Source organism: Artibeus jamaicensis, unplaced genomic scaffold (genome assembly GCF_021234435.1).
Source record: "Artibeus jamaicensis isolate MK-2021 breed Jamaican fruit bat unplaced genomic scaffold, CSHL_Jam_final contig_2790, whole genome shotgun sequence".
In the NCBI taxonomy this organism is placed as follows: Eukaryota; Metazoa; Chordata; class Mammalia; order Chiroptera; family Phyllostomidae; genus Artibeus; species Artibeus jamaicensis.
This window is the reverse complement of record NW_026521616.1, coordinates 2,512,903-2,530,130: the sequence shown is the minus strand read 5'-3', so window position 1 is coordinate 2,530,130 and position 17,228 is coordinate 2,512,903. Positions and strand designations below refer to the sequence as shown.

Here is a 17,228-nt window from a genome sequence, read left to right as displayed (position 1 = left end):
TTTAAACACTGCTGTAATCACAGCATCTGTGTAATTTGGGACCTTGCTTTTTTGAACACATTATGAAGCATACAGTTCTATTCCGGAAAAGGTCATTAACACCATCTGTCATAGGCGTTCACCTTGACTCTGAGCACCGCAATGTGCTTACCATTCCATGTTGAACATGCAGAGCATTTCCAATGTCTTCCTATTATACACAGCACTAAAGCAAACCTTCAGGGTAAAATAAGACACGCAGCATTGTAGTTTTGTTCTGATCCACAGGATATACATTTAATCTGCATCTATGACTAGCTGTTCAGAAAATATTCTCCCTTCTAAGCTGACACTAATCCCCTTCCCATTCTTATATCAAGTCCCCTTTTAAGGTTCACTGGATCTTTGCAAAGTCTGCCTTTCCTAATTTCTGCTATCTATTGATTTAACAAATCTATCTGATTCCCATAACTTGCCTACATGAATCTACTTCTAAGTTTTTGCAGCTGCCCTGTACTGAAAAGAGTAAGGGATGTTCAGGAAGGGTTGTGTGACGCCAGGCAAGGTGACTTTTGATGTAATAGTTGTACATTTTTCTCAGAAAAATAGATGCATTCCAAAGATGTAAGGGAGTTTTCCTAAGTAGAAAAAAATCACATGTTGAACACTTCTTAGAAGCTTACCATCTAAAACGATCTGGCCTATGAAAATGAAGACCCTTTTGAAATGAAAATAATGGTCACAATCTCTTTATTTTATCTGTTTCCTAATTTTGGATTTGGGGGTGATGGATTCTTTAGAGATGCAGCACACGTCAGTGAATAGAAACCCGCCTTCCATACGGGTCCTCGGTGCTGGTCACCACAAAGGGCACAGCGTAATGTGTGTGCCTGGTGGTACAGGGCAGCCTTTTGTCCTGGGTAAATCCACGTACCCTCGGAAGGGAAGACTCACAGCCTCAGGGAATGAACTTTCAATTTATCCAAACGGCAGGGCCCGGCAGAGAGGATGTCACAGACATTTTTGTGTACGTCCTAAAGGGGGCCCCTCTCAGAGGACAGGCAAACTGCTTTCGGAGGTCGCTGAGCCCACCACTCTCGGTGAGCGTGTCAGGTTAAGCCATCTCCCTTCTAGCGACTGATGGGAGTGTTTGGGGGGTTCTGTTCCTTGCTTCTGCGTTGGGTTCACTGACACCAAGTAACCACAGGGCTATTGCAATGACAGTTTTAGTCTTTACCCACCTGGGGCAGAAAAAGCAGTACCTGTCAAGGGGAGCCAAGAATAAGAGCAAGATCTAGTTAAGAAGCTTGGTTAACAAATACGTGTGTGTCAGGGTCCCCCCCCAACACACACACACTTGTACATGTGCAAAACACCTTTGAAGAGACACACAAGAAACTCATAATGGGGGCTGCTTTGAGAGGCAGACTAGGATCATCGGCAGGAGTGAGCCATACTTTTCCCTACACGCCTTTCTTTTCATTCAAAAAAATTTTTTAACATGTGAAGGCACTATCCTTTCAGGAAATAAAAATTATTTTCAAATGCTTAATCTATTCATGTGAAAAACATTTAAGCACAGATGGTTAATATACTTAGTATACGTCTATTATTTTTTTTGCTGGAAGAATACACAAGACACTATTAACCGTGGTTATCTTTGGAAAGAGGATTGTTTTTACAATGAAAAAAATGGAACGCTGGCTTTCTCTCGCAAACGGAAAAAAGTTACTAAGTGGAAAAATAGAGTTGAAGTATATGCTGAGTAAAGGAATACAGTAAATGGCTTTTCAATATAAACAGCAGTAAAGCCGTAACCCGTGCTGTCCACATTCACAAACCAACCCCGCTCTCCCTGGGAAGGCACACCGTGTCTTGTTCCAGGGACTGGACCCGCCTGGCCACTGCCACCTCTGTGGCCGTGTCAACTGAAGAACAGAATCAGATGGTCTTGGAAGAAAAGTCACAAGCTGAGCCTCCACAGGAAAGCAGCGCTTCAAGAAGTGCTTCGAAACTCGAGTGTTCCACCCCAGTTCCTGCAAATTAATACCTTCCATGGACCCGAATGAAAGCGAACACGCTCGAGTGGTATTAAGTGGTATTTTCCTCTTAAGAATGTTTGTAAAAGCTTAAAATAATGCATTGGAGGGTTGAAGCCCACGACCTTGTGCAAATTTAGGAAAGTGACTCCCCCCAGGAAAAGTGTTTTAAGGCATTTAATTACAATTTACACCTCTATGCCTAACATGCAAAATGTCAGAATTCTTAGGCACCAAACTGTTAAGTCCATAAAAGATTCCTGTGTAATCTTAAATGTGCAAATACACTTGGGTAAGAAAACAAATCCATTTTAAAGTAAAGTAAATTGTTCAGAATAAATGGACTGATTCGTCCTAAAAAGTCAAATGTTAAGAAAAACAAATCTATCCACACAAGGACACTGGGCTGCTTTGTAGCTAGTTGCGTCTTTTGCTAACTTTGAAACGAAAGGCCACACTCAATTAGCCAGCCAGATTCTCTTCCCAAGCACGCCGTACAGGGAGGAATGGCATTAAGGAAAAGGCTCCCTTAGGCGCTGTTAGTGCCCTAATGAGATGGGGGTGGGGGGCCAGGGGGTTGGGACAGGGACTAGGTGGCCACTACTGCCACACAGACTTCAGGAAGTACAGGATCTGGGCCTCTGGGACAAATGAGGCGCTCTCAACCACACACTGCCCGTCAGCGGTGTCTAGCTGCAGCTACTCCTGCTCCTACGGGCTGCTCTGCAGGGAACAAGTGTAGCACCACTCCACACGTGCACGGCTGGTCTCGCAGCTCTTCCTTTAAGGTATGAATTACATCCACCGGGGAGAAAATATGCCCAGAATATCACCTAACTGTTGTCAGTGATTTCATCACCGGCAACTAACAGATGGAAGAAGTATCGATTTTCAAGAGGGCAAAAAGGGGGGAGATTCTGCAGACTACAGATTGGTGAAGTTGACTTCAACCCTTAAATATGACCCTGTGGCTAATTACAGTTATTAAACACACACTTAAAAAAAGAAGATCAATTTAGAAGCAAGCATGGGTGCAAAAACCACGAGTCATTTCAAACCAGCGCTCCTTGGAAGGGTAACAGCGAATATGTAAGTTACAGCAAGCTATCTGTTAAGCCGTCTGTGATAAACGCATTGCCTAGGTGAAGAAATGTGGGCTGAACAATAATACAACTGGGCAGGTTTAGAAGTGATTGGACTTGAAGTTGGTTGAAGATGAACTAACCTGGAGGAGGTCTCTAAGTGGTCTGTCCTGGGCTGACTCAAGGTCTAGAAGGGATCATCACACCATTATTCTACACTCAGAAGGGGCTACGGTCATTGTGGATGACCACACTGGCAAACAGAAAGATTTGAACAGACTGCGAAACCTGATCAAATAGGAATAAACTGATTCTTAAAGAGGGCAGATAGATACACTTTGTGGCTATTGTTCAGGTATAAGATTGGTGGGAACGACTCTGGAGTTCTGGTTGACAAAGAGGCCAGTGAGTCAACACAGTGTGATTGGGTTGTCAGAAGAGCTAATGCGATCTCAGGCTGTGATAAGAGAAGTCTAGATAATATCTAGAACAAAGGGGGTGGTAAGCTTGCTCTTTGTGCTTGGGGCAGACCACACTGGTGTCTGTGTTTAGGTCTGGGAACTTTCTCTCTCTGTCTCTCTCTCGATCTTTACACTTACTGATTTTAGAGAGAGGGGAAAGGAGGCAGAGAGACAGGCGGTGAAACATCAATGTGAGAAATACCACATTGATTGGTTGCTCTCATATGCACCCCAGCTGGGGATAGAACCTAGGCACATGCTCTGACCAGGAATAGAACCTGGACAGCGATCCAACCAACTGAGCCACACACTGGGCCGGGGCTCGGGACTACTCTTCTTCCTGATTTGGGCCACCTGGTTCATATTCCACCTCTGGATACACAGGTGTGGGTGGGAGTCCGATTTGGCCAGAAAGGGTATTACGCAATCCGGCCGGGGAAACAGGTTCTAGGACGGCAGGATGACCGAGGCTGCCTCCTTCTGTGGGGCTCTGACAGGACAGAAAGCAAACGCGGAGCTGCGGGTGGCCCTTACCTCTCATCTCTACAAGGAACAGCCTGCCAAAGGTCAGGGGCCACACGGAGAAGAGCAGAGCGCAGAGGTGGGGAAAAAAGACAACCTGTCGTGAGGACGGCATGCGAGCCACCCAGGCCTATAAGGTGACCTATATCCAGACAACTCCACTGTACCAGGCCAGGGCACTTTCATTCTACAGGCCCAGATAAAGGGGAAGATACGGATGAGAAAGGGTTAGGGAGATGGCGAAGAGGTAGACCCAGAGGCAGGAAGTTTCAATGGGGGCAGCAACAAATAATGGCGAAGGGAAGCTATAGGTTAAAGACGTCGGATGAGACACAGCTACCACATGTAATGTGTAGACCTTATGTGGATTCAAATAAACCAACTGGAAAAATTATGAGCGAATCGGGGACACCTTAAATGCTGACTGGATATTTGCCAATACTAAGGAATTACTGGACTTTTTAGGTATGATATGAGATTGTGGTTATGGTTTTTTTTAAAACAGTTACTTACTGAAATGTTTGTTAAGGAAACAGATATGATATCTGGGAGCGGCTACAATGTAATTCAGTGAGGAGTTGGTGGTGGGTCCACAGGTTCATGATCATCGTATCTGGGTCCTGGGGGCCCAAGGGTTCATTCCCTGCTTACTTCCTCTACCCGTGTGATGTTTGAAGTTTTCCATAATAAAAAGTTAAAATGAATGGCAGGAGAAATATGCCCAAGCCAGTGTCTCTCCCCTGCTCTCTCCCAGCTCAACAGTAAAAATAGAAATCCATTAAGAAAAACTGAGCACCCGATTAGTCAAAAGAGCTGGTCTGGAATTCTACCCACATTCAAAGACATGGGTAAGTCCTCCAACCAACAACTGACAGGTAATTATTGCTGCCCTAGTAAAAGGAAAAAAAAAACTGAAAAGAAACCAGAACATCTGATAGGGCCACTAGATGCAAAGAACCAGGTGCTGAGAGTCGGGGCAGTGGGGTGGGGTGGGGGGGTGATACAAAGAAAGGAAAAAGCTGAAAGTTCTTTTCTCCTATAATCTGAATAACCATAAAATATGGAACAAAATCCCAGTGCCTGGGGTAAACACTTACAGGGCACTTACGCTGCACCAGGCACTGCTCCACACTCTTTTCCAATGTTCACTCACTTAACCCTTAAGCATCCTGTAAGGCAGGCACTGCCACCTCCATCTTACTGACCAAGGACCAGGGACACCGTTAAGTAACTTGCACCAAGGCCATGTTGCTAGAAAGAGCTTCACACCCAGGAAATCCAGATCCAGCATCCACACCCCTCCACCATGCAACAGATTTCCAACACTCAGGGACACCAGTGAAATAATGTTGAAGGCCTACAGACAGGAGTGCTGTACACTGCAGTCGAACGCGTGCCCAGAGCTGAAAAAGGCTGCCCTCCCTGCCGTTCTGCACGCAGAGGGCAACACCGTGATTTTTCCCTATTGCACGTTGTTCTGCCCAATCTTTGTGTTTCACATCAAACCCTGAAAAATGAGTAACAGATGAGGCAGCTGCGCTGTGAGCCACCACGATCAAAAGCAAACTGTCTTGATCTGATCTCGTTTAAAGGGGAAAAAAGGCAACGTCTTCTGATTTTAAACAGACTAAATCCATTCAGATTTTTATCCCAGGGATATTGACCAAAAAAGACAAATAAAAAACTGTAAAACCGATTCATCTGGATAAAATTCTCCTAGGAAAAACAAAGAGGGAAACTCTACCCCTCGAACAGCAAAAACTCACCACACCCTGTTTTATGACTATTCAACAATGATCCAAGATAAAAGCATTATTAACTGCAGAAAAGTTACTTGCATTGACCTGTAATTGGTGTCTCCGTTGAAGTACTCCAAGGGGGAGTGGGTGACAGGCGACAGGAAGGACAGCCGCAGTTAAGGCTTACCTTGTTTTTTAAAGAGGGTTTTCTAAAGAGCAGTTCATGCAAAAATACATTTATATCTGGCCCCAGAGTTATGTCCAGCGAGCAGCAGAAAATTTATGTTTGCTTTTAATCACAGATGCCATGGAACAAAAGTTTCCATTACAGGGCTTCACTCCAGAATAACGGTACTCGGGCGACTTTCAATTACTGTACTTCTTACTTGTCATAAAGCAGAAAGCACATGTTTGAAATTTCACTGGAAGTTAGAACAGCAGTTTCTGAAAACCTCATAAAAGGGAGGACTGATTTAGTCCTAGGATCTCGGCAGGATACCTGAAGTTCAATTTTGTCTCAGAACAAAAGCAGCAGAGCAGCCCGCAGGCTTTGCATAGGATGAAGGGGAGTTGGGGGCACCTCACTGGCTGATCTAAAAAAAGCCCAATCATTAAAAGGCCCTAAAAAAACCACCACCACCACCAAAGGCAGCAACGGAAAAGACGCTCTGGCTCTCCTGTCTTCTGAGCAACAGCAAAGACTCTGAGCAGTTAACCTACCTCTAGCTTATTTCAGAGTCTGTGCTTATCCAGGTGAACCCACACCAAAAGCCATTGGTTAAAACGAGAGCTTTCGGCTCCCTCCTCTTCCATGGAGAATGTTTGATGTGCACACTTTTTAAGATACAATTTCGTGAACAGAAAGGACTGAGGTGAATTTCAAGGAGTTCAGCTGAGACCTTCCATCCAGCACTGTGACCCTGATCTAATAATAATCAGTCCTCTTGGCTTCAGTTCTCCAACTCAAACCGACTTTAAGCAGTTAAACCGCTTAATGTCTGCTGATTACTAGTTGCTGGAAGAAGGTGATACGCATGCATTTGGAGTTGCTTGGAAGAGCGATGTTAGAGAAATGCCAACTATGTATGAACTAAAAAAGCACGGAATGATAGATCTGCAGATATGAGAATATTTTAATGCGCTACGATTTCTGGCACGTCAAAAACAGAGGGGGGCCCTGGCTGGTGTAGCTCAGTGGGCTTAGCACAGGCTTGCGAACCTAAGCATCGCTGGTTTGATTCCCAGTCAGGGCACATGTCTGGGTTGCAGGCCGGGTCCCCAGTGTGGGGTGTGCTAGAGGAAACCACACATTGACATTTCACTCCCTCTCTTTCTCCCTCCCTTCCCCATTTCTCTAAAATAAGTAAATAAAATCTTTTAAAATTCTATAAAAAAAATAGAGGGGAGTCTTTTCCTATTTTTAAGCACAGAATTACAGGGCAATGGCATCACGCATCCATTTGCTCATTTAAGTGCTCTTTAAGGCACCAATTAAGAAAAAAAACAAAAACGCCCACAAACTGTGTGTGGGGGTAGACACTGGTACAATTAGACGATTCAGTTAAGGCCCAACTCTAATAGTAAATGTTTAAATCAAGCTAAGCAGTAGTGAAAGTGCACCATCCAAGTCACATGATGTAGAAACTACCATGCTTTCCAGTTCTGGGTCTCAAAGTCACGCGCCCGCTTTCTGTGATCCAGGTCTCAGCACCCGAACATCTCCCTTTGGTTGGTTTCCATCCTAAAGGAACTTACCAGCTAAAGAAAAAGAACCTCCCCTCCAAAGAAACCACACACACACACAAAAGGCTAATTATGTGGACATCTGTGCATACAATCTGTGGACACTCACAGAAGCATCCTTCCCGGAGGGAAAAGAGACAGGAAAACTTCTCACAGCAGGGAACCAGGACTGAGTTCAGAAGCTCCAAACTCCAGCCAGGTGGGAGGCGAGAGAGAAAACACAGCACACGTGGGAGATGAGGGAGAGGAGCAGGCCGGGGAGCATGCTCTGACCCCGAGAACGTCAACTGCTGAAGAGCCCTTAAGGAGGGTGACAGGATCTAAGTTGTCTTCTTGGGCTTATCATTCCACCCGGGAAAGAGCCTAGAGCAGTGCCGATCGGGGTGGGTCTGCAGCCTGCGCAGGAGTTGTCTGCGACTGGCCAAGGCAATGGGCAAGTACAAAACTGAGGACGAGCACTTGGAAACGCTCACAGCAGCTCGACGCCACAGCAACATCCAAGCTTAGGATCAAGGGGCTTGTCTTGTGGAACCGGACAGACAGAGACCAATGTGTGCACTGTCAGCCCAGGGGGCAGTCGCAAGTGGTTCAGGCTGTATGGGGGGAGTCAGGTGTGGTGAGGCCACTTGTGGCAGTGGGTGACTGACTGGAAATCAACAACAGGAAACAAAACTGCTGGTTGAGTACAGACAGTGTGAGAAGCTAGTCTAGACTAGAGAATCATTTCAGAGGTCAGCACCGGAAGCAAGGCGCCACCGGAGAACACTGCCAGTACGCAGCGGTCTGAACAAAACCTGAACTCAAGTAGTGATGGTAGGGACGGAGAGAAAGCGTTCCAGTTGAGAGCAATTAAGGTGGTCAAGGAGATGTGACGCCCTTTTGCTGTGAGGGGTGGAAGAGAATCAGGGAAGTCTCCTAAGACTCAAGAATTCTTATTTCCTCTTAAAATAATGGCAAGACGTAAAGCAACAGTATGCAAATGCTTCATGAAAGTTAGCACAAAGATTCTAAATTCATTGCCATTTTCTTCGAGCGCCTTTGAATAAGCATAATGGTAAATTGATGAAATACAGAAAACTAAGCACCCTGGTGGTTAACCACTGGGGATTCAGGATGTGAAAAAAGAAAACACATCCTCCGCTTTCCCCCTGAAAGGATATCGTGCAGTAATGAGGCCGGTCTAGTTCAGAATGGAGCCAGCTGGAGCCCCAAGCCCTATCAGAAAAAGAAGCCCCTTCGCACGGAGGGGCTTGTTCATCCCCAACCCCTGCTCTATACAACACGGAGCCTTCTTTCTCAAATTTGTGCTGATAGTAAAACAAGGACTCCCAGCAAAAGGCAGAGTGGTAAAAAAAGGGTAAGGCAAAGAAACAGAACAGAATAAAATCAATGACCCTAACTAACCTCAAAACCCACTGCTCTTCTCTGAGCTCTGGCTCACGTTCCAAGCCATTATTGGAAGACAAATTAATTAGCAAGAGCTGTGGACAGCTAGTCCGTGGGGCCCTTGCCGTTAACTGGAAGACAAGTATTAAACCTGCAAAGACTCCAAGTCCGAGCAAAGCTACCCTACAGCATTCCAGAGCTGGGAAGGGAGGCAGTTCCACCCTAGGGGGTGAGGTTTCCGCTGCTGCAGAGACACAGCACGGTCCATTTCTTCCCTCGTGAAAGAGCAGTGATCTGCAACTTCCGTGCCGCCCGGGTGAAGCGGCCCCCCGTGGAAGACACACCTAACAGCCCTGGCACCACGGAACCACTGCCAGTACATGATTCATCTCTCTCAGGAAGACCACCTACCTCATCATCTTAAAGTCGTTACCCTTTATCACGCTTTCGCTTTATTGATCTGCTGTCTCTGTTTTAAAGGCAAAGAGAAGGAGCTCAGTGTCAGTACTACCAGTATTTTAAGGAAGAGTATTTTTAAAAGATTTTTACTTATTAATTTTTAGAGGGGAAGGGAGGGAGAGAAGGAGAGAAACGTCAGAGTGTTGTTGCCTCCTGTGCAGCCCCAAATGGTGACCTGGCCCACAACCCAGGCATGTGTCCTAACTAGGAATCGAACCATCGACCCTTTGGTTCACAGGCCGGCACACAATCCACTAAACCACACCAGCCGGAGCATTTAAAAAAAAATGTATTAATTTGCTTTTGTTTCATTCTTCTAGGTCTTTCTACTCAATTATAATCTTTTCAAGGGCAATTCTTTCAACTGCTTAACTATATACCTTTGTATGCTCATAAAAGTCATTTGTGTGAAAGGTTAAAAAATACACCTCGTAACAGTTTTACAATTCTACAGTGTGATGTGTTCCAAAGGCTCAAGCTATGACATGAACTACTAAGTTTCATGAGAATGTATTAGCAAATAATAGCCAGCACTTAGGGAGCACGTGCTGCACGCCGGCATGTGTATATTGCCCCATGCGGCAGTCTTTACAACAGTCCTGTGAGGCAGGTGTTCTGATCATCTCCACTTTACAGACGAGGAACCGGTGGCACAGACACATAGGGTAACTGGCACAAGGTCACAGAGCTAATAAAAGGCAGAGCCAGGATCTGAACTCAGGCAGATGGACAAGAGTCCGTATTTTCAGGCACTACACTAGACAGCTTCATTATGCAGAGAAGAAAAATGAGATTAGCCCTGGCTGGTGTAGCTCAGTGGATTGAGCGTGGGCCTGTGAACCAGACAATCGCGGTTCGATTCCCAGTCAGGGCACATGCCTGGGTTGCAGGCCAGTTCCCTGCAGGCCAGTTCCCAGCAGGGGACACATGAAAGGCAGCCATACATCGATGTTTCTCTCCCTCTCTCCTTCCCTTCCCCTCTAAAGATAAATAAATAAAATCTTAAAAAAAAAAAAGGAAAATGAGATTAAAAATGCATTACAAATCATGGAACAAGGAAAAAGCCTCTCAAGGAAAATTGCTCTTATTACTTTAATTGGACTGTTGTTTTTCACTAGACAGATCCAAGTCCTGGAAACACAGTCAAGAGCGGGCACCCCTCCTGGCCAGTACAGGGGCGGAACTTTCGTGGAAGTTCCACGTGGAAGGCAGAAAACCCCAAGGCTTTCTGCTATCTTTTACTACATTGATTGAAAGTAGTCCTGTCAAAAAAAAAAAGGAAGGAAGGAAGGAAGGAAGGAAGGAAGGAAGGAAGGAAGGAAGGGAGAAAGGAAGAAAGAAAAGCCCTGGCTGGTATGGCTCAGTAGAGTGAGCACCAGCTTGCCGACTAAAAGGTCACTGGTTGAATTCCTGATCAGGACACATATCTGGGTTTTCAGGGCATGACCTCGCTCATCGATGTTTCTCTTCCTCTCTTTCTCCCTCCCTTCCCCTCTCTGAAAATAAATAATTTTTTAAAGATTTTATTTATTTATCTTTAGAGGGGAAGGGAAGGAGAGAGAGAAACATCAGTGTATGGTTGCCTCTCGTGAGTCCCCTGCTGGGAACTGGCCTGCAACCCAGGCATGTGCCCTGACTGGGAATCAAACTGCAATCCTTTGGTTCGCAGGCCCACGTTCAATCCACTGAGCTACACCAGCCAGGGCAAATAAATACAAATTAAAAAAAAAAAAAAAAGAAAGTAGTCTGTGTTACAGAAATCATTCTCTTAATGGCTAGGTAATTTGGGTTTAAGGGAGAAAGAATTGCGAGAGATGGAGCTGTAAGAATCGGTTGGTACCAAATCCTGCCCCATGCGAAGAACCAAAGGGATTCAGGTGAATTCTAGGCCAAGCCTCTGATTTAATTTGAACCAAAAGAAATACACAGAGCAAGCAACCCACATGGGGTAGTAAAAAGGTTCCCTTGTCCTAGCTGCAACAGGTAGACCAGGGATGCTGGTCCAGAGTCCTGATGGACCCTCTCCCACCCTGGCCTTTTCTTCCCCTTGTCAGGCATGAAGTTCTAGGACCAAGACAGACCCAGCAAACCCGCGCCCTTCAATGTCAGCGCACTCACCCTGATCAATGTTTCCCACCAGGTATCTAGCCCAGGCAAGGCTGAGTCCTGTGGCTTTAAACCCCAAACCAGTGCTCTCCTCTGTGATGCCAAAGTAGATCCTGGAGATCTACTGTGTAACTAAGTAACTTACACTGATCAAATGGGGTAGATCAAATCTCAAAGTCGGAACCTTCCCCACTTTCCAACTACTCATCACATCTCCAGAAATCAGAAAAATGTTTACCAACAGAACAAAAAGCAAAGCTACTTAAAACAAGTCTAACTGCCTATACTTCAGGATTATGTTTCCTCACAAAACTGCCCTTACAAATTCACTCAAAGTTCTGTTATCGCCTAATTACAATTTTTACACAGCTATTTAATATGTGTGTGCTTGGAAGCCAGACAACGAAGCTTTGGTTACTTTTGCACCTTCCACTAAAGCAAGTAGAAACAGGACTACCTTCCATCAACAATTCTACTTTAAAGATGCCAGATTTCTTTTATTTGCTGTTTTCTCTCACCAAACAAGGTGAGAGGAGCCAGGCAAAATGCAGGCTTAACATATATGGTCATCCGCAGACTTTCTTACTGCATAAAAGGGGAAATTAATAAAAGAAGAAAAAAAGCAATACTACATGGCATTTTCTTTCCCCACCATAATTTTTCAATTTTCTTTAGAGAAATGCCAGCCAATAACTAATTAGAACCATACCCTTTGTTATCCCAAAGGGAAGAAATATACGAATGGTCTTAAAGAACAAATGTTAATGAGAACTTTAAAAAATTAGTAATCTGGAACTTCGTTTTATCTTCAACGTAAAACAAAATTCTCTTCTTTAGAGCTATTTTTATAGTTGGTGAGACATGGACAGAGTCCATCAGCGAGGGGGTCTGGGTTGATCCCCACCCTGGGATGATCACCCACCCAGCACCCTGAACTGGGGGTGCCTGGGGCTCTTCACTGTGCTTATCACGGAACTGGCATCACAAGCTCGAAGGTTTCTAAGCACCCCGATTTCAAACAAGAGACATAAAACTCACAATTACAGAAAAGGAATCTGTTCTAGATGTCTTTGGTTTCCAGCGGAAAATAACTCCTTCCAGAGTGAGAGCGGGGCTTTGTGATTTCCAAGAGTATGTTTTCCGTAAGAAACACAGCTGGAGTCTTTTTACCTGGTTGTATCACCTTAAATAAGAATGTTTCTGGCATAAGATCTTGAGCTGCCTATTCATGAGCATCCAAGAACAGAAACTGGGGCCTCAAAACTGGACTTGTTTTGGAGAACAAAGTAAACAGAAAAACTCGAAGCAAAATAATGAAAATTTTAAATGCAGACGCCCCAGGGTTTGGGCATGTGCACGTGCTGAACTGTACTTCCAAATGAGGGTCTGCCTGGTGTCATTCGACTCTCAACCTGGTAGAATCAGCTGGCCCGGGCTAGGGCCACAGGCCACATTTTTTTGTGCCAAGGGACTGGCCAGGGCTTAGAGAACCAGGCATGGCCTATGTCCTACCTAGTGGTCTCCTTTCTCAAGAAAAAGCTTTAAGTGTTTGCAAAACATCTCAATTTGCTCCATATTTTTGCTCTCTAGCGAATGTATTTCCCCCACTGTGAAAATCACAGCAGGCCTCAGGTCTGTCACAGTTTACCATCACTGTATGTTTGCAAAAGCTAGAGTCCCTGGCATGGCCCAATAAGGACATTATTTAACCCAGACTTTGGTCTAAGATAGAAACTTGCATGATGGTGAAAACATTATTTGGTTAATCACTTTCTGAACATTATTCCTCCCCAAAAGATCTATAAAAACAACTACTTAGGAAAACAAAGGGTTTCACGCTGTTAAGCAAAAAAGGACTAGTCGTTCCTATTAATGCAACAGCAAACATATAAATCAAAGATGGGTAAAATCACCTACAAGGGGCTTAAAATGCCAAGTTTTGCCTCTGTGCGGTTAGTGAGCCCATGTTCTTCCAGTGTTACATGTACAAACTGTATTTCATACTTTAAATACCAAGTCTGTACCTTACACTGCTTCACGATGGATGATTTACTGGAGACATTTGGGGTCACAGTATTAGCCTTCTGCTCTCACTAAATCTAAATCATGCTTCTTAACAAGATTCTATACACATAAAACACACACGGTATGCCATTACCACACTCCCTACAGGGACCTTAAAGCCCCCCCCCCCCCCCCCCCCCCGTGCAGCCTTTCTCCTGTCCATAAACTGAGATTCTCCTCAGAAAAAGGACTGGACTCACACGTTGCATACCAATTAAGCAAGAGCACCCCAAAACTTTTTCTGTTTCAATTCATGACAAAAATTCCTTAACCCCTCTTATTAAAATAGACATCTTCATCCAACAAATACACTCAAAAACCCAAACTAACTGGGAGGAATGAGAAGTTGACAGCGCAGTATATATAAATTTCCCCAAATCCTTGTTCTTCTGGTCAATCTGCACCTACGGGATCAACTCAGCATTTAATTCGAAGCTTGCCGGGACGTCAGTGGCCCACCAACCAAGCTACTAAGATCTGCAAGAACGGTCTGTTCCTGTGCCTGGGAGGCATCAGGGGAGAATGGCTGGACAGCCAGACAATGAAAAGCTCCCGGGTGGCCACTAGTTCAGCCGCGGTGCAAAAAGAGTGGGAAAGGTAGAGGAGTGAGTTCCCTTCTTGCCCAAAACCACAGTCAGCGACCACCTCCCCGGGGGTGCAGGGCGGCCTTTCCTCGGCTTCTGCGTCCAGGTTCCGGGGAGGGGGGGCGGGGGCAGAAAAGCAGATTTCTCTCGAAAGAAAAGAAACACTTCCTGGTTTGAGCATTATGGGTAGGGGGCTAGCGCCCTCCCCCACCTACTACAGGTATCCGCCAGGAGTCCAGTGGCTGAAGGAAGAAAGCGGCCTCTCCCCGCACCTCTGGCTCCGAGATAGGAGTCACGGAGTTCGGAGTCCCAGCGCAGCCACCCCCTACGCCAGTCTCCCAACTTGTGGGGACAGGGTTCTGGACTCCTCAGGATGCAAGCCTGCGTCGGGGAACCGAAGGGTGTCAAACTTCCCGGCGGGCGCGGCCTGGCAAAGGCACCGAGGAGTTCCCGCGGGAGCCTCAACCCAGCGGGGTCCCGGGAAGGGGGCGGGCACAGACAGAGGAAGGAGACACTGAGGGACAGCGGGGAAGCGTGTGTAAAGATGATGGAGGAGGCAGAGGGTACTGTAGGGTGGGGTGGCGGAAGGGGGGGCGGCGACGACCTGGCTCCCGGGAACGCGCGGGGTGTGCACCCAGGCCGGGGGCGCCGACGAGGCCCGCGCCGCTCACCTTCCTGTGCTTCTCCTTATAGGGCAGCGCCAGCCACGGCATGTCCCGCACGAAGTCCTGCCACTGCCGCTGGTCCTGGTCTGAGGACACGAAGACGATCTCCAGGCGGCGCCGCGGCTCCGGCTCCGCGGCCGCCCCGGCCCCGGGCCCCGGCCCGGCCCCAGCCCCCGGCCCGGCCGCCGCGTCCCCCCGCAGGCGGCCGTAGAAAGCGGCCAAGCTGGCGCTGAGCTGCGCGCAGGGGGCGCTCAGGCTGCAGCCGAAGTAAAGCCCAAGCAGCGAGATGCCGCGGGCGCTCAGCGAGTGAACGTCCACCTCCTCGCCACCGCCAGTCACCAGCTTCTCGCCGAGCAGCTCCTCCAGGAAGCCCGACATCCTGGCGCACCGCAGCCCCGGCACGCGGGCGTGCAGGCGGCGGCGACCCCGGCTCTTGGTCCGCGCGGCTGGCAGAGACGGCGGCGTTGGCGGCGAGAGGAGAGCCCCGCCCACACGGGGCCCGCCCTCGCCACGCCCCCTCCTGCCCGCCCTCGCCACGCCCCCTCCGTGGTGGTCTCTGGCCGTGCGGTCAGTACCGGCTATTCCCGCAGCTGTTGGGACACTGGGTGCAGACTTCCATCGTGTGGCCAAAGTGCTCGGGAAACAACCCTGGCGTGGAAGCTGACCGGAAATGCTCCATTCTAACGGGAATGTCCGGGGCCTAAATAAAGAAGGGTCCGCTGAGCCCGCATTTCCGAAGCAGCTGGACTTGGCCTCACCTCTCCATTTCCTCTCTCCTTCCTAATTCTCAGTTCTCTCCGGACTTCTCCAAAGATTCCCACGGTCTCCCCCACCCCACCACCACCGCAGTTCTCTTACCCCTTCCTATTCCTCTCACCCTACACAAAGCCTAACTCTTTGGTCGTTTCATACCCCATACCCCACTGACCTCTCATAAGGTTCAGAGGAATTACCACCTTCATGATACTTATTTAGGCTGGGTCTCGCTGGGCACTTACTTCTCTGTATGTTTTGTATTCTCTCCTACAAGAGAACTGGAGGACGCCACCTCTTGTATTTCTTTTGTAGTTTCTGATCTGGTGCTAGGCACACGTGAGAGAATCCATATTTAAAGTATTCTCTCCATTATGGGCTGATCGCAGGGTCGTCCTGTGGGATTTCAGTCCACAGCCGCAGAGGCCATTCCCCACCAGCGAGTGGCTGTCTTTCATGTCCGTGTGCGCAACAGATGCCGCAGCATCTTTAAATTAATGCTGGCTGCTCTCCTGAATGGGTTCCATAGCTTATACCAGGTCTGTTGATACTTCAGAAAAATTATAGAGATGTGTGTGTGTGTGTGTGTGTGTGTGTGTGTGTGTGTCAGCTGGCAAATGCTACCCTAGACTAGAGAGAACCTAGATTAAACAGGTGGTCTGTGGCAAATCTGCCGGCCACACACACACGAAAAAATAAAATGTATTCCACGCCCACCCGTAATTTTTGACCTTCAGTGTGTGTCTGCTCAACTACCAAAAATCCGGTGAAAAGAAAAAAATGCACCTCTCACCGCCCTCCACCAGCCCTTCCAATGTTTTTCCTTGGGCGTCTACCGCCATCTAATGGAAATCGTGAAAAAGAAAAGGAGATCTACCAGAGCCCCAGTACTGTGAAAAGAGAAACTCAGCAGCCAAGCAGAAATTTTTGTTATTTTATAGCGGCTTCACACACACACAAACACACATGAAATTTATAGCATGCTTTACAGAGTTCATTTAAACCTCAGAATAGAGCCACAAGCTTTTGGCACAAATTTTCATGCCTAAGGTTTTCAACTCTTCTAGCATAGAACAAGGAATTTTGCTGGTTTTCAGCTTAGTAAAATGTTACCACATAAACCCATGCAGTGGATGGTGGTGAAGCCAAGAGTGGACTGGCAATCTCTAAAAAAATTATATCCGCTTTCTTAGTATCTACCTAATATTGCTGCTCAGTTCACAAATAGGATCTTTGGATTGAGGACTGCCTTTAAAGAGGCAACAACCGTATCACAAATGCAACTTCTGAGTTAAGTTTTAGAGTGGCATGCCAAAATTCTGCACCCTTGCAGGGACAGAGTTTCTGTATTATAAAATTCTGCACACCTGCAGGGACAGAGTTTCTGTATTATAAAACACAGAAAGCATCACTTTTTGATGAAAACATGTTAAAGTTATTAACAAAACAGACATTAAGTTATTAAATATCTTTTAAAATCCTGTCAGTGGATTCATGCTTTATCTTCTCACCCAAATCATATTTGAAATACTGGTGTGTGGGTTACATCAGGCACCACTGAAAGCATGTGAGACAGATCCCTACACTCTGACACATTCAAAGGAACACTGAAGAAACGTGAAATGACTCCAAGCCTTTATATCCTG

General features: G+C 46.7%; 1 protein-coding gene across 4 annotated transcripts in view; it reads right to left on the bottom strand.

The window, feature by feature from the left end:
• The window catches only part of NXN (nucleoredoxin), a 142,720-nt gene extending 127,399 nt beyond the window's left edge, over nucleotides 1–15,321 (bottom strand). The window contains exon 1 of one of the 4 annotated variants that reach the window (XM_053662749.1): nucleotides 14,836–15,321. In XM_053662749.1, the coding sequence (XP_053518724.1) occupies nucleotides 14,836–15,207 (372 nt within the window). In that variant the 5' untranslated portion in view covers nucleotides 15,208–15,321. The remainder of the gene's footprint in view (nucleotides 1–14,835) is intronic. The other 3 variants (XM_037162794.2, XM_053662748.1, XM_037162793.2) reach the window with 3 other exon arrangements.
• Nucleotides 15,322–17,228: the final 1,907 nt, after the last annotated feature.